Source organism: Podarcis liolepis, assembly GCF_965112155.1.
Source record: "Podarcis liolepis genome assembly, chromosome: 17".
NCBI lineage: Eukaryota > Metazoa > Chordata > Lepidosauria > Squamata > Lacertidae > Podarcis > Podarcis liolepis.
In genome coordinates, this window is record NC_139571.1 from 3,541,700 (window position 1) to 3,557,832 (window position 16,133).

The 16,133-nt window shown below is 48.0% G+C and overlaps 1 protein-coding gene across 8 annotated transcripts in view; it reads right to left on the reverse strand.

Annotated features, from left to right (window-relative positions):
* Window positions 1-16,133, reverse strand: part of FLNA (filamin A) — an 83,238-nt gene that overhangs the window by 12,306 nt on the left and 54,799 nt on the right. For 4 of the 8 annotated variants that reach the window (XM_083482749.1, XM_083482747.1, XM_083482746.1 and 1 more), the window contains 10 exons: window positions 13,026-13,273; window positions 8,455-8,562; window positions 5,525-5,615; window positions 4,426-4,566; window positions 4,174-4,302; window positions 3,604-3,777; window positions 3,304-3,465; window positions 2,966-3,169; window positions 2,029-2,181; window positions 1,147-1,269 (listed from right to left, as the gene is read on the reverse strand). In XM_083482749.1, coding sequence (XP_083338875.1) covers window positions 1,147-1,269; window positions 2,029-2,181; window positions 2,966-3,169; window positions 3,304-3,465; window positions 3,604-3,777; window positions 4,174-4,302; window positions 4,426-4,566; window positions 5,525-5,615; window positions 8,455-8,562; window positions 13,026-13,273 — 1,533 coding nt within the window. The remainder of the gene's footprint in view (window positions 1-1,146; window positions 1,270-2,028; window positions 2,182-2,965; window positions 3,170-3,303; window positions 3,466-3,603; window positions 3,778-4,173; window positions 4,303-4,425; window positions 4,567-5,524; window positions 5,616-8,454; window positions 8,563-13,025; window positions 13,274-16,133) is intronic. The other 4 variants (XM_083482752.1, XM_083482751.1, XM_083482750.1 and 1 more) reach the window with 1 other exon arrangement.

The window sequence follows — 16,133 nt, forward strand, 5'->3', positions numbered from 1 at the left end:
GATGCTTTGGACTACAATTCCCATCATCCCTGACCACTGGTCCTGTTAGGTAGGGATCATGGGAGTTGTAGGCCAAAACATCTGGAGGGCCGCAGGTTGGGGATGCCTATTCTAGATGAAGGCCAGGACAGGATCCCGTCCACAATAGCCTTGGCAGGAGCAGAGACCACTGGCAAGCAGAGGTATTTCACTGTACAAATGTCACACTTCTTCCACAGGCCATCTGAATTCTAACACAGTGTGAGGCCTGTCCTGGTAGCCAGCACCAGTTACAGAACATGCACATGGTGGTGGTGCATTGAGGAATGCGGCCTTCCCAAAGAGATCCCCCCTCAAGGAGGTAGATTTGCAGTGGTCCTTTTCCCCTTTTCAAAACATGCATAAAATTACCCTCATTGTTTCGGAGTAGTTCTGCTGACATTAGGGGTTTGGACACAATGCCCTAAACTGCTGATTTATATTCAAATAGAAGCAGTTTTCACTCCACTTGCAAACACAACAGTCTAGCCACAGTTTTACTTCTGAGCCTTACAACCAGGAAAAAAGCAAGCACATATACACCAAAAAACTCGAATAAAATTCTGAAACTCTACACATTAAAGGGAAAGCAACAACAGGAGAAATGAAAAGAAAGTAATTGTGCTGGGATGAGAGAACGGGAAAACTTTAGGAGGCATTGAGGGCTACATAACATGAGGTCAAGGGCTGTATGTGGCTCCCAGTTACCAACCTGTGTCTTAAACCAAAGTGTTCCACCAACTTGGCTATGGTTTGGAAGGACTCCCAGATGGCCATGCCTGTCCTACACTTCAGCATTTTCCCCATTCTAACAGCCTCTGTGCCAACTGGGGGAACTACGAGTCAACTGGGCTGAATATGCTTTGGTTTTTGCACTGTATCATTCTGAGCTGGAAAACAAGGCTTATGGAGATTTGAACACATACTCTGGGTTCCAAAATTTTGCTGGGCACTGTCCATGGGCCTTCCAAACTTCTCTGTGCCAAGTTCAAGGGTGGGATTGGAATATTCCTGACCTTTAACCATTGGGAGGGGTACTTAATAGCTCGTTTTGGGCAATAGCTCTCCACTGCTTGGCTTGTCTTGGGCAGCACCCCAAACCACAAAGCCTATCCTTAAGCCACTCACCTGGGATTTTCAAACTGAGGTCGCACTGGCTGCCAATGTTGGCAACTGAGGGGGCTTTGCGACGGCGCGTGATCATCTGCTTCATTCGTCCTTCTCCTGTCACCTTCACAGAAAATGGACTCCCTGCACCAGAGAGATGGAGGGGGAGAGAAAGTAAGGCAGAGGGAGAGGGACTTGCTGGCTCAGCCACATGCTCCAATTGGCCCTTTCAGGGAGAGGAGATCATGGATTTGGGTGGGGGTGGGTTTCAGGGCAGGAGCCAGAGAAAGAATCAACTTCCCTGGGTAAGCTTTTGAATGTCACAACACACACACACTCAACATCCTCCAGTGTAGCCATCGCCTCTCATCTGGCATTAAATCTCATTAAGAAAACTATGCAATCATTTTGTCACACGTTTTAGACTTATCACTAACTGGAAAGCTAAGGACTGAATGTTCTCCATACAAGGCCTATATAAAAAATAAAAAAGCCACACCAAGTCAGGAAGTAAGCTAGGCCTCTTTGCCTTGGTCTGCTGCTGGGGAGGATGCCGAGGAGCATTGGACTGCCCTTTATCTGCAACCCTGAACAGCAAAAAGCTGCACCAGGCAATGCTGCTGATCATGCAGTGTGTAGGCTGCATATACGTTGGAGCAGATATTTGTTTTACAAGTGATGAACCCCCTGCTTTCAACTCCTGCAATGCTTTGTATCCATAGTTCAACCAGAAGCAAGCACTGGAAGGTAACTTGCAATCTCTTCCAGCAACCCAAGTATTACGGACACCTTTGTCCCATCTTCAATTGGAGACATGTTCTAGGGTCCCACCAGCACTTCCTGAATGCACCTTTGCTCCCCTCGCCCCATGCAACAACCCACCAAAGAGGAGACTACCCGCACCTGGAACATGCTGGTCTGCAAACTTGATGTTGATGATGTAGTTGCCAGGCTCTGTTGGACAATACGTGACTTTGCAAGTACCATCCTCTAGGTCCTCAGTATTGATGTCGACCTTACTGGGGCCTTCAATGGACAAGCTCAGCCCACCATAACCTAAGAGAGAGGCAGCTTATAGTAACAGGGTTTTGTTATATGTTTGGACATCACCACCATGAGCTATTGGGGACACGGGTGGGGCTGTGGGTTAAACCACAGAGCCTAGGACTTGCTGATCAGAAGATCGGCGGTTCGAATCCCCGCGACGGGGTGAGCTCCCGTTACTCGGTCCCTCCTCCTGCCAACCTAGCAGTTCAAAAGCATGTCAAAGTGCAAGTAGATAAATAGGTACCGCTCCTCTTTTTGCACCCTGCTTCTTACTCTTTAGTCTACCTTGCTCACATAACAGTACATCCTGCAAAAGTCACATGGTCCACCTTTCAAGAAGGGCTTCTCTAAACACCTATGCACATAGGGTTGTAACTAGTATGCATGGAGCAGTAGAACACCAGTGTGCTACCTTTCCTATGTCTATTCCTGAACATCAGGCTAGCCAAAGATGGGGCTTGTCAGCTGGAGGACAAACAGCCAGCGTCACCATGGTGAAACAGATTGGATCAGTGGGGTGGAAGAGATGAAAACAAACCAAGGATCTTATTGACTTAGTGATTTGTGTTTCTGGTGTATTGCTCCCCAAGAGCAATAAGAACTAAAGAGTCCTGATGGATCAGGCCAGAGGGCCCACCTTAGTCCAACACTTGCCCAAAGGAAGCTTGCCAGCCCTTGCCCCACCTGCCACGCCCAGCAACTGGTCCTCACTTGAGGCAAACTCCCTCCGACAGCACAGCCACCATGGCGAGTAGCCCTTGTCTTTGAACCAAAGGATTATAAACCTGCATACCAGCATCTCTTGTGTCAATTATGAACTCTGAAGGTTCAAATGTCCGCCCCTCGCTGAGCCCTGGGCCAGAGACCCTGACGCGGCTGGCATCGCCAATTTCAGACTGGCTGATCATCACTGTGATGGGGCTGTTGGGGATGTGCAGCCCATTCTTCTTGATGTTCACAATGTGCTCTCCAATCTCTTTGGGGACAAAAGAAATTCCTACAGAAAGATGGGGTGGAAAGGAAGAAGCAAAAGAGAATCGTTATACCTATATAATCTTTTCTTCTATCCATGAGCTCTGCCAGTCGGCTTGGGACATAACCAGAAAAGCAGAGGTCTTCTCGGTCACTCACCAACATGCCCATTGCGTAGGTGTTTGAGCAGACAAGGCTCCTCACGACCAGAAGGTGGGATCACAGTGGCTGTCAGTTGGCTCAGGTCCGTCTCGGTGATGTTCAAGGGGATGTCGGCAGAGGAGCCCACTTTGAGATGGGACATGCGCATCGTGTCATCTCCTGCAGAAGCAGAGAAAGGCAGGCATTGTGCCGTCAAGGTGGGCCTGCAGCCTACCTTCTCCTTCCCCTTCAGTGTGAGCTTACCACCCGCCCCTTTCTTTCCTTAATTAGCCCAGGTGGGCCGGCTCCAGATCTCACCAGTAATCTTGGCAGTGAAGGGACTTCCTGGGATGTGCTTGTCATTGTATTTCACCAATATGTTGTAGTCGCCAGGCAGAACGGGAAGATACGACACTGTGCAAGTGCCATCCTGGTTATCAGTGCAGCCAATCTCAGCCTTGGAGGGGCCTTCGATGGCCAGAGAGAGGCCGCCTGGAAACAAGCAGAACATCAAGCGTCAAGCACGGGAAGAGCCATTAGCCCTAGTGCCCCAGTAACTGAGCCAGTGTGCTCCTGTGCTAAAAATCAAGGCAGACACCCCCCAATGTGTGTGTGTGTGTGTGTGTGTGTGTGTGTGTGTGTGTGAGAGAGACACTATACAAGTTTGCATATTTGGTTTTGCTAGGCATCTCAATGACAGATTTGTGAAGAAGAGCACACAATCCTAAGCCTATTTTCTCTGCTGCTTCCCTGCAGCAAGGAATGGAGGGACCAGGTAGCTGCTGTGTGCATTTACACAGAACAGAAGCATCAACAGCCTTGCCCAAATGGCCAGAAAACCAGAGGGCAGGAGCAGTTCCAAGCACCAAGTGGACCTTGCGGACTCACCTTCTCCTGCATCTTTTGTGTTGACGGTGAAGACTGCTGGCTTGTTGACTACCCCATGGATGAGTCCCGGTCCATAAGCAGTCACGTGGCCACTGTTGACATAGTCCACGTAGAACTGCAGTGGGCTACCTATGGAGGTGGGAGGAGGGTATGGTGTCAACATATTTTAGATACCTACTAGCGCACATTTAGTTGCTCCAACCAACGTGAGCTTGGTAATTTCAGAGCCAAACACCTTTTTGTGTGTGTTACCTGGGATGTGCATGTTGTCGTAACGGATGTCCATCTCATGCAAGCCAGCCTCTGTGGGGGCATAGCGCACTGTCACTGTGCCATCCTTGTTGTCTGTGATGTCTGGCTTTGCCACCTTGCCAGAGGGCATGCGCACCTCACCTGTGGGGAGGGAGGAAACCACAGAAAGCCCTTTTAAGTTGGTGGGTTCTGTTCACCAGCGTAGGAATGCAAGGACCCAGGAATCTGTTTTTTGCAAGGACCCCAGAGAGGACATTTTAAGGGGACTTGGATTAAAATCACTGGTCCACAATTCACTGGGCTTAGCTAGGCCACTAGATTCATGTAAAGCTGTAATTCCATCTACCTTTCATAGAGCTGTTGAAAGGAGAGACATTTAATATGCTGCAATCCTAGGAGTTTGTAAAACTGAACTGGTTTGGCAAAGCTCTATTTGCTACGCCATCAACAGATTATTAATTTGAGGTGAGGAAGTAGATAAGCTTTCTAGATGGTTAGACCTGCATAGGTTGGACTAAGAGGGTAGACTTTGGGTCCCTTCCAGCTCCATGACTCTTAGAGATAAAAATATGCTACCAAGGATGGAGACATGATTAAGATCTATTTCCAAATCCTTATATACCAGGGCATGTAACAGCAAGTGCTACAGCTATATTTTCAGACTGTCCTGAAGCAAACTAGGAAAGTTTGGTGTTCTGCATCAAACGTTCTGCACCCAGGTAACCCATATCCTTTATCAAGAGAACCAGAATCTGCATAAAACCTTCTAGAGCTTATTCTACTTATGCTAGTTATGGAGAGGGCAAAACAAAAAGCAGAAACAGAAAGGGCACTGAAGCCCCCACCCCAGCCACTATAAACCGTTATTCAGGCAGCCCTCTGATCTTGCCAGACACTGCCATATGCTTCACAATCTACCTTAAGAGCCACAAGGACTAGGAACTGAACAGAGATCAGGAAGCTGAGTTCTGCCTCCATTTACATTCTGTGCTCCAAGCACACTGCTCAAAACACAGCCTGGCTATAAACTATTGCCCTGACCTCTGTAAAAGGGAGAGTCCTAAACCGCTTTGATCACGTCCCCCTCACATCCCATTACCTGTGATCTCTCCTTTCTTGATGGTAAAAGGAATGACCAAGTCGAAAGGCCGCAGTCCGGCATCCAGTCCATTGACAGGACGGTCTGTTGCCTGGAAAAGACAGAGGCACCCCCAACCCAACACAGCAGTGAGAATCGTCTTTGCTTTTTCGAGAGCCAGACAAGACAAGGAGGGATGGGAAGAAATGGCAGGAGTTCATAAACAGCGATGGAACATGGAGCAGACAAAGACAGACCTTGAAAAGCCACCAGGTACCAGACAGTCGGGGGGGGGGGAGGAGAGAAAGAGCGTGTAGACAGGCAAGCTGGCCAGGAAGCCACCTGAGCTGTTGCATAAAAATGGATTTGGTGGACCTTCTTCCCTTTAAATGCTTTTAAATTTCAGGTTTGCTTCGGTAAGTTTGTATTGCAAACATCGGCTTGGGAGAGTTTTGGAGTCAGATTCTTGAACTGAGCACAATGCTGGGTTCTGAAGTGGAGCTCAGCAATCATTTTACATACCGAGAGAGCCATTCCAACAGCTGCTCAGTACAGAAAGAGGTCCTGGGACTCAACACACTGAAGCTGGCAAGAGCCAGAACTCGATTTTGGTTTTGTTCCTAGCTCAAGAACACATTTCTGGAGAGATGACACTTATTCCCCCTGCCCCCTTTCTATTTCATGGTGGGTTTAAACAGAAGCTGAGGGAGTTTGGTTTGGTTTTAGAGCTGTTTCAGGAAGCATTCCCAATGGGGTGGCATTCACTATAGTATCTGGGAGTTGCACAACAAGTGGAGAGTAGGGCAGTTGCTTCTGTGCAGCTCATTCTGTCCCCACCCCCATGGCCCTGTCATTTGGTAGCTGAATATTTCATCCACAGGAGAGAAACTGAATGCCAGTTTTATGATCATCAGCTGAAAAGGTCAGCACTGCAAGGCACTAACGCAGAAGGGAGTTACTACTCTACAACACACCCACCCATGCTGCACTGCCCCCATTTGTTTGGCAGTGATTGTCCCAAATGTGGCTGTGTTTCACTGGAGTGGAATCCCACTGATGTGCAGCCAGCTGTTGCAGCACAGTTGGGGAACCTGTGTGAGCCTCCAGATATTGCTGGACTACAACTCCCATCACCCCCCAGTACTGACTGTTCCAGCTGGTACTGATGGGAGTTGGGAGGCCATGTCTATCAGCAGTTACAAGGATGCAAGCCAAGTAAGACTCCCAGTTGTGTCCGCCCAGGACAAATGCTAGCCATGCCCCCCCCAGGGGACAGAGAAGCATCCTTCTTTGCATCCTGGAAAGGTGAACATCACACAACCTGCCTGAGATATGACTTGGCAGCCCCCCCCCCCAAAAAAAGAATGGAGGTATTGACAAGGACGACATACAAAGCACAGATGGCCCCCCTCCCCGGCATCAAGAGAGAAAGGGATGTGACCTCAAAGACAAAGACACCCTGGGAAAAGCCCCGATCCGGTCACATTCTGGGGGGTCTCTTCCCCCCTTGGAATTCAGGTGTGGGAGAGGCCAAGCAAGGGTGGGGGAGAAGAGGTGCCCATAAAGTTGCTTCTGAAAGCAGCCCACCTGCGTTAGCATCAAAGCAAAGTTGGGGGCAAGAGAGAGAAGCGATGAAGAGTCTGCACAGGGCATCAGGCAGACCACCCAAAAGAGCCACAAAGCCCACTGCTTGGGTTCTTGTGGGGCACTTGCAGGAGCAGAGCCTCTGCCCCACCCCACAAAAGCTTTCTGCACAAGCAAAGGAAGCAGAGTTTCAAACTGCGTTGATTCTGCTCTGATTCTCTTCCTAGTTGACACAACGACTTCTAGCATTGGACACTCGTGTGTGTGTGTGTGTGTGTGTGTGTGTGTGTGTGTGACTCACAGCTGCTCAATAAAAGGCAGCTATTTCCAAGGATTGTAAGCCCAAGATCACAAAGTTTGTGGAAATGGTGAATTGTTTCCTGGCTCAGTTAAAAAAAAAAGTTGCTGCCTCAGAAAAGGTGGTCTTGAAAGTTAGTGACTTTCCAACTCAATGAAGGAATGTCCTCTAGGCCATCTCCTCCTGATGAGGCTTCCTCCAGATCCTAGACCCAGGGGACATGGGACCATTAGCCCTTTGCCCCCACCGTAGTTTTGGTCTGGGTTGGTGGCCCCCCCTTGCTTACTCTTCACTTTGGAAACAAACAAACAACTGCAAGTTTTGTGAATGGCACTGTGTCTAGTTCAGCTGCAAGCACAAACAGATTCACAGCTTGCCTGTAATGCCAAGGAGAGAGACCTGTAGCTCAGGGACAGGCAGCCTGCTTTGTGTGCAGAAGGCCTCAGAAATTCCAGAGAAAAGGAGGAGGTTGCTGCTGCTGCTGCTGCTGCTCCTCCTGGGAAGGAAACCCAACTAGCAGGTGCTCCTCAGGAGCTCTGGCAGAAGAGATCATTTGGGTTAGATAGATCTGGGTTTCCCAAACTTGGGTCTCCAGCTGTTGTTGGACTACAACTTCCATCACCCTTAGCTAGCAGGACCAGTGCTCAGGGATCATGAGAACTGTGATCCAAAAACAGCTGGAGATCCAAGTTTGGGAAACCCTGGGTTAGATTATTCTGTTTCCACCAAGAATCACCCAAAATGGAAAATAACAATAATTTGAACATCAGTTTCAACAACTCTCAGGGCAAAGGCAGGGGCTGGAGCCTTTCCTGGGAGTGGGTTTCCATTTCTTGGCGCACGTTCTAACCCATCTGCAGTTTCCAGATGTGGGTTCATCATCTAACCCTGCCACCAGATGTTTTTGTTTAAAGGAGCAGGGAACCTTTGATCTTGTGACCTCAAGCAGAAAACCAGCTCCCCCCTCCCAAGCAGTGGCAAACAGCGCAAAGCAGAGGCGGCTGAATTCCATGGGGTGCTCCCCCCACCCAGAATGCCCTGGGCTAGCTTTTCCTCCAAGAAACTGAACTGTTACTGCCGGTCCCCAGGGCTGCTGTGCACCAGGTGGATATGCGTAGGGTGGGGCCCGCATCGGCTGGGCCATCTGCTGGGGGGTCGTGCGCTCACCATCCAGGGCCTGTGGCGGGAATGGGGCAAGAGTGTTAGAACGGACCAGTGGAGAGGCCGGTTCAGGGCCAGGACAACCCTGCCGTGCTTCCATTTCAGAACGTAAAACCACAGGAACAGGGGAAACAGCCCAGTGGCCCTTTCTGGCAAGCATGCTGCCATCATGTCATCCCATAACCATCATCTCCCTGGGACAAGTTTTTACTTTGCAAAAACAGTAAAAAAAAATAAAAGAAAAAACCTTCCGTGCTCGGTCATTATTGCACAAAACAATCCTTCTCTCAGATACTAGCTCTTTGCCAGAGGATAGTATCCCACACGTATCTCCCACAGCAATATGGCAACATAGGGCACCTATGATTGTTTTGAGAATTATTTGCTTCAGAAAGGGCTTGAATCTGGCATCCACACCCCCCCCACCCAAAGTAGTAAACCATCAATGGAGCTAAGAACTTGCTTTTCAAAGGAAACCTAAGCTTAGACATTCAGAAAGTCTAACTGTGCTATAACCCAGGTACACCAGGAAAAAGGTGATGGGGAGTGACAGCGCCCCTGTGAGCCACCACCCAAAAATAATGTCCACAATCATAGAAGCCACACACTCTGGTGCAAAGTATTTCAAGTTTGCATGTAGCTGAAGTATTGTATGACCAGGGCTGCACAAGGAAACCAATTCTGTTTGCCAACGCAAAATAATGATCTCATTGCCTGAAACGCACATGTTGCAACGTGGTGCCAATTTATGTCTAGAGCAGAGAGACAGCCCAAAAATGTGGCCTGTGGGCTGAGAATGGGGTTTCTCCTTTTGCACACAAAAAGCACAGGAAACCGCAATGCTAAAAAGTCTTCTGGCTATTTTATGGGATGGTCACGCACACCTTATAGCTCTGAGGGATAGAGCTGGAGGGGTGGGGGTGGGGGAATACCCTGCTGAATGAATTATGATCTGGATTTTCTATCATAGCCATTCTATTCCCTGGGGAGGGATTGTGCCATTTTAAGAAGCCTGCATGAAGTGGATGCAAATAAATGACTAGAAGAGTTAAGATAGACAGGACTTATTTTATTCTGCAGAGACACTTTGTATGGGGTGGGGCGGGGCAGGAGAACTCAAGAAAAATCTGGGTAATAAGGTAGGTGCTAGCATATTTGCAAAGCTAAGCAGGGTCCGGTATGGTTTCCAATTGGATGGGGAACCATGATCCTGTATTGCAGGGGTTGGACTAGATAGCCCTTGGGGCCCCTTCCAACTCTGAAATTCTGTAATTCATGGGCATAAGCTACTACTGTGATGTAGTACTGAATTAACAGCAGAACTAGGGGAAAAGAATACACAACACACACTCAGAGCCTCAGGGAGAAAAATGTTCAGGGCCAGTCCTGGTTGAGATCCTAGGCAATTTTTTCTGGGACTCAGCTAGGTCTATTGAACTCAGTAAATTTCCAAGTGAAGATGCCCAGCACTGACTGCAAGTGCTATAAAAATGTTAAGGATGAAATGGAGGTGGAGAAGAAAAATATTAACGGGTTTTTGTTGCTGGTGATGCTTTTAACAGAGTTAAAGCAGAAGTTCAGTTGTGCAAGAAATCTGTGCTCAAGTGGAGAGACTCCAGTTTCTTGGCTATGAGGTGGGGTAAGAGAGGAAGAGGAAGAAATCAGGTTCAAAAATGCTTTCCACTGAGTCAAAACTTCCCTGGTGGAGGGACATTTGCTTGCTTGTTTCTAACACACACAAGACAATACCCAGAAAGAAAAAAGGGACACTGTCCCTTCCCAACCGCTTCCTCCCTTCCTCCCCTTTCTGTGACTGAGCCAGAGGGTTCCTTTTGCACTGGAACCTGGAAAGAGTGAGTAATGCATTAAACAGGAAGGCTGGGTCTACAAAAGCCAACCAATGAGTCACATGTTACAGCAGGACAAGTTTTGTGTGTGTGTGTGTGCGCGTGTAACATTTGTGTGCAAGTTCCTAGCTCACTTTTTTTAAAAAACAAACAAACACAAAACACATTTTTTTTATCTTTCACATCGATGCAATTTGAATGTAACAGATTTGATGCTGGGCTCCAGATAAACATATTGTGCAGAATAAGGGCTTATCCACACTTACTTTCCCTCCACTTTTTCTAGGCATGGTGTCCAAGCACCTTCTTTTTGCTCACAACTTTTCCCCACGGAAACCCACTCTTTAAACAGAGGCAGGTTTAGGGGAGCCCGACCAATTTGGCTGCCCTGGGCATGGAGCCTTGGGAGCACAACTATTACCCAGAATGAAAGAGGCAAGAGGTGGGGAGTGCGCCAAATTTTGGTGTTGCACAGGGTGACGCTGAAATTTGGGACCCCAAGGTCTGCCACTGCTTTAAAGCTCAATTGGAGCAAACGGCAATCCGCAGGAAACCCAAATCGACCTTTGCTCTGATTGAGCACTAAAGAGCGGGTTTTTGTGGAGAAAGCTCCAGGGCAAGGAGAGAGAAAAACACTCTGACATACGAGTTTTTAAGCACGCTTATGCCTGGAGGAAAAAGTAAGTGTGGATAAGCCCTCAGTCAGTAGAATTTGTACCATTTCAAGGAACCCTATTTTTTTTCAAAAGTAGTAGTACAGAAAAAGATCATTAGATGGAGGGGTACACTAAAATCACATGCTGCTGTACACTTACACCAGGTTCCACCCCGCATTGTGGGTGCCCAGCGCGTTACACGCATGTCATCACACGGCCTGAGGGGGCTGATGGGGCCCAACGGGCCCTCCTGCGGCTGCAACGAGCCCCATTGTGCCTCAGCGCACCATGAAATGTCATGCGTGCGCTGTGTTGGGGTGCCCCCCCCAGCCACCCAGTGAAAATTTTGTGGGTGCCTTGGCACCCAGGTCCCCCCAGAAATGGCAGTACTACACCACAGGCAGGAAGTGCACATGGAGAAGCCTTCAAAAATGCCTGCAGATGAGAATTCTGCTACAGTGGTGCCTCGCAAGACGAAAAGAATCCGTTCTGTGATTCTCTTCGTCTAGCGGTTTTTTTGTCTTGCAAAGCAAGCCCATTGACGGATTAGTGGATTAGCGCTATTAGCACTATTAGCGGCTTTTAGCGGCTTATCGGATCAGCTGATAAGCGGCTTAGAAAAAAGGGGGGAAGGGGAAAAAAACCCCGCAGGAACTCGCAAGACATTTTCGTCTTGCAAAGCAAGCCCATAGGAGATTCGTTTTGCGAAGCACCTCCAAAACGGAAAACTCTTTCGTCTAGCGAGTTTTCCGTCTTGCGAGGCATTCGTCTTGCGGGGCACCACTGTACTTCTGAGTAATGATCCCTTTTACTTGATCTCCTCACCACACAAATAAGAGCAGAGGGAGCAAATATAGATTGTTTATACCATCAAGGGGTGTATAAATTTTATGAAATAAGATAAACCAACAATCTATACATCAGGGCAGCACAGCTTTTTCTGCCACCCAATGCACATGTATCCTCCATAGCTGTGAGCAGGGGGCTGCCCACTTGATTATTCCTAAGCAAACTGAGGCGTCTGCTCCTGCAAAGAGTGCCTAAAGGCAAGAAACAGAGCAAGTTCTACCCAGAAATTACCATCCCCCCACCCCTCAAAAAGCAGCAGGTTATAAAACTGGACATACCAATGATCTGTTTAAAATAATGTGTCTAGCCCCCAAGACTGCAATGTGGCAAAATCTGAGGCTGAGGTGGAGTTTTCAGCAGCTTTTGTACAAGACAGCTGGGAGCATTCTGTATGCTATGCTGCACTGCACAGAACTTCTCCCTCTGCCTGTGCTCTTATGACACCCTCTGTTTTGGGGGCACAGGGGGAACAACCACTATATTTCTAATCTGATCATGGATGCAATTTCTTCTAAAAAACCCAACAACCCCAATTAGTCTGAACAGAGCCCCCTTTCTGCAGGATTTTGGATTTTTGCCATTGAGAACATGCAACCCTAGAGCAAACAACCAGAGCCCAGAATGTATAATTCTCAGATCTAGAATACACATGAGCTTTTTTTTTTGAGAAGGGGACTCACCTCCCACTTCCCATGTATGTATGTATGTATGTATGTATGTATGTATGTATGTTCATTCATGTTAACCAGCTCAGATGTAGCCCAGGGCTTAGATCTGAACTCAGTGCCAGGAGGACTGTTCCATCTAACATGTCACAAGTTTTGGGACAGACACACAAGAAGTATCCGAAACAAAGACCGAGCTCCTTTGCTAATACGGCCCCCGCTCTTTCAGGTAAAATCATCTCACCACCGCAGTTCTGGGCTTCTAAGTCAATATGGCAGGAAGTTCCATTATCACTCATTTAAAGGAGGCAGAACTACCGCAGGACAAGACTTGACCTTGCACACATGTATGAGTCTTCCAACATCAGCACCATGCTAGCCACAATTGCATTAGGCACTAAGCCCTTTGCTGAGCCAGACACCTCTGGCCACTTACTGCCCCCTGGTCACCCCAAGACTCACCGTAACCTGGAAAGGACTGTTGGGAATGTGCTCTCCTCCAAAGCGCACACAGATGACATATTTGCCTGGCTGGGGCGCCGTGTAGAAGATGTCAAAGGTGCCGTCCTCATTTTCCACCACATCCACGTCCACCTCTGTGCCATCAGGAGTGCATACTGTGCAAGTCACCTTGCCCTTCCCGGCAGCCTTGGCATCCACCGTGATCACCGTCTCCTCACCAATTTGGATGGTGGGCCCAATGCCGGCTCCTGGCAGAAGGGAAAGCCAGTGAGGAATGGAGAACTTGAGTCCAATTCCCAACTCCTTCCCATCATGCACCATGGGTCTCCCTAAGCTCCCAGCCTCTTATACCAGCTGACATGGCCTCATGGGGACTTTGAGACAGAGGGCAGGTTGATCAAATTGTGGGGGGACCAATATTGCACAGATGAATTAAGCCATTGTAGGTCAAAACAGAGCAACTTACCAATGGACTATATTCACCCATTCAGTTGCAGGTACAAGTGGTCAATTTTATTGTATAAAGCCAAAGGCTTTTACAATGGATGACAGAGAAAGAAAGGAAACTTTGCAAGAAAGAAAACACAGGCTGGAACACTAGGGCCAGGTCACACTTGCTGGTGGACCCCACGCAAGCTCTTTCCAGGAATACTTGCATTCACATGAGAGGCCTGCATTTGCAGACACCACAATTTGCTCAAAATGATGGCTGTTCCAGGCAATACCAAAGCCTGGTCAGCAGTTAAGTTTTCGGCAGGACAATGTTTAGAACTCAGCCAAGAGTTACCCACCCACCCACCCACCACTATCTACCAGAGACTCTTCTCCAATGCACCTCAGTGGCTCACTCCCATTTTGCTCATGCAAGGGAGAGGTGGTTGAGGTGCAGAAGAGAGGCTGTCAGAGCCCCCCATGCCAATTGTGTTGAGGTGGGGGTTAAAAAAACCCTTCCAGCTTGCACAGGAGGCTGGGAGCTGGATCAGACCCAACTCTTGCCATCTGACACCAAGCCCCCAAGGAAACAGTCAGATAACATTACATTTTTTAAAAAGGACTAAAGCAAGATGGAGTTAGGGCAACTAAAGCCATGATTGGACCCCAGCGGCAGAAGCATTGATTGTTCATAAAGCAAGGGATGTTACAGCTTTGGGTAACTAGGGGTTGGCCAATGCCAAGGAAGTGCTTGTTTTCACTGAAGAACGAACCCTATGCAATCATAGCACAAGAGGAGATTTTGAGCCACAGACTTTCAAACTAGCTTAAAGGGTTAACTTGAGGCAGCCAACATGGTGCCCTCGAGCTCCCATCCTACCTGACCAATGGCCACAGAAACTGGAGCCACTGGGAGTTTGCCCAACAAGATCTGGAAGGCACCACAATGGGTTAATCCTTCTTACAGAGAGGGCTCTGGCTTAAAGAGATTTCCAAAAGCAACAACACTGTTAACAAACAGAGAAGCTGCTGTAAATATCATGGTTGGGGTTCTCCCCCATCACATCAACATCAAGCTGAATCGAGATTTCTATTGTTTGCTTAGGTTCCTATTGTAAAATGGCAAATCATGATCAGAGCTACACACACAATAATAAAAACTGGGCCCCTAGTGCTGGTTATGAGAGAGTGTTTTGGGGAATGAGTGCTGGGAAGGGGAAATGTTTAGATTCATGTCCAGCCAAATTTGACTCCTAAGCCCTCTGGATAGCAAAGACAAGCCGAGGACTACCAGTTTGCCTGTCAAGCTGCATAGAGGGTGCAAGTGAGGGGGGGGGGGGAGAGATGAGATGGTACATGTTTAGGCACCAGGCAAAATCATTCCTCTTTACCCAGGCTTACGGCTATGGCCCACAGCCAGGAAAAATGTGGAGGGGAAAGACTGTTATTATGATGACTATTTTATTATTAGGCTGTCTGCCAGTATGCTTTTTATTATGTTTTTATCACTGATGTTCTGTAATGTGTCATTAATAAAGGACAGTATGTAAAGTGAATAAATAATGTTTCTTCACTGTGGTCTCGGGCTCTATCTGCAGCTTATGACTCCTTTAATCTACTTAGGAAGACCATGAGGTGTTATTTTCCCCTTACACTTGGGGTGGGGAACCTAGCTTCCCTGAAGATGGCAACCACTTATCAGTTTCCCTGGTCTGAAGCTGCTGCCAAGAATTCACCCCGATGACCTTTCCAGTGGGGGCACCTAGGCTGTGGAATGCCCTCTCCAAAAAGACTCGCCTGGCACCTGCACTGATCTTTTGGATTTAAGAAAAGACATTTCAATGCTCCCAGGGCCTTTGCATTTAAAAGAAGTGTTGCTGCTCTGTTGCTTTTGCTTTGGTTCGATGACATTTTCATCCCCAAAAAAGTTTTTGATTTGAGTTTCTACTGAAATGAGGCTGCATTTTAATGTTGTATTTTAATCAATTGTTTTATATATGGTGTTAGCCGCCATGAACCCGGTCTTGGCTGGGGAGGGCAGGGAATAATAATAATAATACTTTATTCTGTAGTTGTTTTAGATTTTTATGTGTTACAGTTTTAGCCTCTTATTCTTGTGAATTGCTCAGAGTTTTCAAGCTATTTGACAGTATAGAAATGTGGCAAACAAAATCCGTTCACGTGCCTGATACAGACCCCTGAAGCACACTTCTTGTGGAAAGCCAAGACAACGTCAACAGGACTCCCACAAACCTAGGTGGCCACCTGAGCCACCGCAAAGCTTGCAACATGCCTGCCTGTAGACAGAAGCCTTCCCCAGAGTTAAGAAACATGCATGTACCTGATCCATTTCCTGATTCACAAGCTCATGCCCCTCATTAGGCAAGCACAGCAGGAGATGGAAGATGGAGAGGGAGGCAAAGAGTAGGAGAGGACTATTTGGGGAGGCGGGGAGGGTAGAGAGAAGGGGGGGAGGGGGAAATGTACCATGACAGCCATAATCCAACCCACCACTAACATTCAGATCCACCTCCTTGCTTCCTATCAATGGCTAGGGTTGGAGAAAATGCAAGGCTTCCAGCTCTCCCTCCCCCTCCCCAATAGTTGCCTCTCTTCTGCCTCTGAAGCAGAGGCTTAGTTCACAGCAATCCTATCCTGCTGGAAGAAGCAAAAAGT